At 39.8% G+C, this 5,391-nt stretch overlaps 1 protein-coding gene across 3 annotated transcripts in view; it reads left to right on the forward strand.

Annotated features, from left to right (window-relative positions):
• The window catches only part of Itch (itchy E3 ubiquitin protein ligase), a 123,673-nt gene that overhangs the window by 58,124 nt on the left and 60,158 nt on the right, over positions 1-5,391 (forward strand). For all 3 annotated transcript variants that reach the window (XM_021182181.2, XM_021182162.2, XM_021182171.2), the window contains one exon: positions 4,344-4,485. In XM_021182181.2, coding sequence (XP_021037840.1) covers positions 4,344-4,485 — 142 coding nt within the window. The remainder of the gene's footprint in view (positions 1-4,343; positions 4,486-5,391) is intronic.

The following is a 5,391-nucleotide window of genomic DNA, read 5'->3' on the forward strand; positions in this document are numbered from 1 at the left end:
AGGTACAACTTCCCTGTCATAAACAGAAGACACTCTTAGAGCTGAAGTCCAGCTCTTCTGGCTTTTCAAATCTTTCTGTTCTCTCTTTTGTATTCTCTTTTGATTCCCTGAGTCCGAGGTATAGGGATTGTGTTGTAGATGTAACAGTTGGAGTTAGCCACTCTATGGTTAGTTATTCTTTGATTTTGACCAGTTTGGGATTTCTGTGATGGTCTCTATTTGCTGCAAAAAGAAGCTACTTTGATGAAGGGTGGAACACACACCTATCTATGGATGTAAGGACGAGTAAGTACTTAGAGAGCAGTAGGAATTACACTGGTTAGGAACGTGGCAGGAGTAGGTTTTCCTCTGGGGTCCATGGCCTTCCCAGTCATAGGTTGTAAACTCTCTCCAATTGAGTGGACCTTATGTTTAATTAAACAGCTATTAGTTATCCCTGACATATAAGTGTCACTGTTGTACCTGTGTAGGTGTCTTGCTGGGCTGGCCATTGTTACGGTTTTAAATCTAGGTAGGACTGTTGGTTGCTTTTCTCCCTAGCAGCCTCTTGGCACCTGTGGATACTGTGAACAGTGGTCAGCTCTAGCTCAGTTCTTCCAAGCCCTGGGAGCTCAGTTAGGGCAATGGCAATAGCCTATATTGTGTTGGGAATGATTTGGACTTTCCTGACCAACAGCTCAAAGGGAGGTTTTCCATGTATGGCACTGGGGTTTTTGTTAGATGCTCTTAAGGGGAACAATGTATAAATGCTAAGTTCATGTATATATATGAAATATTTATTTATATTTATTATGTATATATTTGAATAAACATAAAATGTTACCCTATGACTTTTCAAATCTACTTAATGTTATTTATCCTCCCTCCCTCCTTTCTTTGTATTGCCTCCCCTTTTCCTAGTTAAAGTGGGTTGCCTCCTTTTTCTCCCATTTCCCCATTCATAGAACCCATGCCTTACTATTCCCCTCTTTAGAGCTCTTCCTTCTACTTTGCTCCCATGATCTCTTTTTACTTTCTTGGTTTCTGCAGTTACACCAGGTTATATACTCACATCTAAAGATTCAGAGCTAGGATCCACAGATAAGAGAGAACACGCAGCTGCCATCTCTCTGGGTCAGGGTAGCTCACTTAGGATGATGGTCTCCAGCTCTGCTCATTTACCTGCAAACTGCATGGTTTCAGGTTTCTGTGCAGTGAATGCAATTCTGTTGTATAAATGTACAACATGTTCATCATCCATTAGTCAGTTGGATGCTGAGATTGTTTCATCTTCTTGCTATTATGAGTGGAGCAACAGTAGAACTAGCTGAGTAAGTATCTGGAAAGTAGGCTGTGCAATCCTTTGGGCATATACCAAGGATTGATAGCTGGATCACATGGTATATCTACTTTTTAGCTTTGTGAATTCTCTACACTGATTTTCCTGGTGGCAGCCCCTGTTTGCTGTCCACCAGCAGTGAGTGAAGATTCCTCTTTGCATTCACCGCATTTGTTAATCAGTTTGTTTGTTCATTTATTTGTTTTATCTTAGTCATTCTGATTGGGAAAGATGAGATCTCAGAATAGTTTTAATTTTCATTTCTCATATTGCTGATGATAAACACTTTTAAGAGTATTTCTTAGCTATTTTTTTATTTCTTTTTTTCAGAACTCTGTGTTCAGACCTACAGCTTTGAGTTCTTTGTTTATATTAGAATTAATTCTTTTATCAGATCTATGGTTGACAGCATTTTTCTTCCTCTTCACTCAATTGATTGTTTTCTTTGATGCACAGAAGACTTCTAGATAGATGAGGCTCCCTCTATCACCTTAATTCAGGAGCACAGAGCGTCCTGTTTAGCCATCCTTCCCTACACCTTACCCTTAAGAGCACTGCCCTTGTCTGCTTCCAGCAGGATCAGTGTTACAGGTGTCACAGAAAGGTCTTCGATCCATTTTTACAAATTACTTATTTATTTCTATTTTATGTGTATTGGTGTTTTGTCTTTAAGAGTATCTGTGTGAAAATGTCTTCACTCCTGGAGCTGGAGTTACAGACTGCTGCCCTGTGGGTGCTGGGATTTGAACCTAGGTCCTCTGGAAGAGAAAACCAGTGTTCTTAGCCTCTGAGCTGTTTTTCCAGTCCCCTTTGATCCATTTTTTACCATAGGTACTTAGAGCTTTAAGATTCCCTTTTAGAACTGCTTTTAATGTGTCCAGAGGTTTTGTTGTGTTTTCATTTTCATGTAATTCTAGGAAAGTTTTATTTCTTTCTAGATTTCCTAAGCTTTTTTGACTCATTCATCATTCAGTAATGTATTTAATCTCCATGAGTTTATATGATTACCAGAGATTCACTTGATGTTTATTTTAAGCTTTATCATATTGTGGTCATATAGGATACACAGAGTCGTTCAGCTTTTCTGACTTGAGATTTGTTTTCTGTTTCAGAGGAGCTACCATGGGCTCCTGAGTAGATTGTATGGTCTTAGATTGTGTGGTCTTTGGTAGTGGGTGGAATATTCTGTAGCTATGTTACATCTGTCTGATGTATCATGTTGTTTTTATTTATTTTCTCTCTGTTTTGTTTTGTTAGACACGGTCTCCTAGTTTAGTCTTGAGCCACATGATATGTAGCTAAGGATGACCTTGAACAGGATACCCCCTGCTTCCTACTTCCTAAATCCTGGGATTGCAGACATGCGCCCCAAACCCAATTTAACAATTTTAGAATTATTTTTGTCTCTTCAGAAAGAATTCCTATGTCCATTAGCATTACAAACCATTTACTCTGGGTAAACAAATCGAGGAATTCACTTACCCACTTTTGTGGGTTTGGATCTCTCACATACAGTTTTTACCGTTTGTTTCTAAGGTTTATTTATGTTATAGCATGTATAAATAGTACTTCGTTTCTTTTTTATTGCCAAACAATAATTCCATTGCATTAATGTACAATATTTTATTTATGCATTTCTTTTAGTTGATGGATGTTTGGATTGTTTCTCCTTTTATATTTTTATATTGACTTAGTGTGTGTATGTTCATTTTGTGCACAAGCAAGTGTGCATGTGCACGTGTATGGAAGCCAGTGGGGCAATAGCTCTCTCCCTCCACCATGTGGTTCTGTGGATCAAACTAAAGTCCTCAGGCTTGGCAGCAGCACCAGTGTTCTCTAGCCATCTTGCTAGACTTGTGCTTTTTATCTAATATGAACAATGATATGAACGTCTGTACAGTTTTTGTGAGGATGAATGCCTTCTCTTCACTTGGTGTGTATGTAGGAGTTGAGTTGCTTGGTCATAAAGGATCCATGTTTTTAACACTTTTTGTTTTTTTGAGACTGGGTTTCTTTGTGCAGTCCTGGCTGTCCTGGACCTACCTCTCTAGACCTGGTTGGCTTCAAACTAACAGAGATTCGCCTGTCTCTGCCTCCCAAGTACTGGGATTAAAGGCATTTGCCATCATCTCTCGAAAATTCTACTCTCTTAGTAAGGGTTTCTACTGCTGTGAAGAGGTACCATGACTGTGGCAACTCTTATAAGGGAAAGCATTTAATTAGGGTTGGCTTACAGGTTCAGAAGTTCAGTCCATTATTGTTAGGCAAGGGTCATGATGGCACGCAGGCAGACATGGTGCTGGAGAGGTAGCTGAGAGTTGTGTATCTGGATTGAGGGGCAGCAGGAAGAAAGAGTTACACTGGGCCTGATTTTGGGCATCAGAAACCTCAAAGCCCACCCCCAGTAACACCCTTTCTCTAAGAAAGCCAAACCTACTTCCTCAAGGCCATACCTCCTAATAGTGTCATATCCTATGATGCTCGTGGGGCCATTTTCATTCACGCCATCATGGCTACTCATTTTAAAATACTGATGAAGCTCCAATTTAAAGAGTATGGGACATCATAGGAACAGATGCTCTGTAGCTGACTTGAATGCCATCACAAAGACATGAGCATAGAAACTCAAAACTACTTGGTGTGTGGGAAGTCAGAGATTTCATCCCATCCCTGCCGTCTGCTTGCTGGGTGTCTATGTTAGACTGCATGAGCCGCTGCCTGAGGAGTTGTACTTAACTCTTTTGGCCGGGCAGGGGTGTGTGCCCATGGTCCTGGCACTGACTGTGCAGGGATGGGGGCTGTCTCTTGGTTTCTTGGTACTTATTTGAGTGATATGTAGAAGTCCTATATGTATAATATAGGAAAAATATAAGAAATATAAATCTCATAAATAAACAAAATTAATATATTTTAGGGAATAGCTCCTTCTAAATAAAAATAACTGGCCTAACTTTTAATGAAATGTCATTGACTGAGGAGTAACTATTATTTCAAACATTGAAGTGTTTTCTCTTTTCTTTTATAGTCATCTCAGCCAAACTTAAAGAAAATAAAAAGAATTGGTTTGGACCAAGTCCTTATGTAGAAGTCACAGTAGATGGGCAGTCAAAGAAGACAGAAAAATGCAATAATACAAACAGTCCCAAGTGGAAGCAGCCCCTCACAGTGTAAGTTCTAGTGTGGTTGTGTGGTGCTGAGCAGAGAGCTCTCTGATGTGCTTGCTGCTTTCCTCCTTCTACCTTCCCGTCTAGCTCCTAGTGCTGTGTGTTGCTCTTTAGTTTCCTGCCTGCCTTTCTGGTCTGTCTTCATCTTCTCAGTTTAGTTGGTGATGGTTTCACTGTTGCCACTGAAGAAAACTGGAAAGAGCTTTTTTATAATAGCTCAACCTTTCAGTTTTAGTTTTTAATTTTTAAAAATTCCATACATGACTGTTATATTTATATCAGTATAATAGCCTTTAAAAAATATTTGCTTTTGTTTTATGTGTATGGGTGCTTTGCCTGTATGTATACTATACCAAATGTGTATAGTACCCTTGAAGGTCAAAAGAAGGTATCAGATCCCTCGGGATTGCAGTTACAGATGATGTTTGTTAGCTACCATGTTTATGCTAAGGACAGAAACCAGTTCCTCTGAAAAAAGTAGCAAGTGCTCTTAATCCAAGAGGCCCCTTTCTAAACTGGGGCTCAATCAGGTTGAGAGTAATTCACTTTTTAAAACCTTTTTGTTTTTGTTTTGTTCTTTTTTGAGACCAGGTCTCACTGTATAGTCCAGGCCTTGCATGGAACTTGCCGTGTAGCTCAGACTGGCCTGAAGTCTCTGTCCCTGTTGCCTCAAGCTGCCTGGGTGCAGACACTGTAGCTGTGTGTTTTCAGGCCCACACTTAATTATTATTATTTTTTTTTCCTTTTTGAGACAAGGTTTTTCTATGTAGTCCTAGCTGTCCTGGAACTCACTCTATAGACTAGGCTGGCCTCGAACTCATAGATCCATCACTCTCTGCTAGCCAAGTGCTGGGATTGAAGGTGGGTTCTAGCATTGCCAGGCATTTTTTCCCCCCCCTTTTTTTTTTT

This window comes from Mus caroli, chromosome 2 (assembly GCF_900094665.2).
Source record: "Mus caroli chromosome 2, CAROLI_EIJ_v1.1, whole genome shotgun sequence".
NCBI classification, from domain to species: Eukaryota; Metazoa; Chordata; class Mammalia; order Rodentia; family Muridae; genus Mus; species Mus caroli.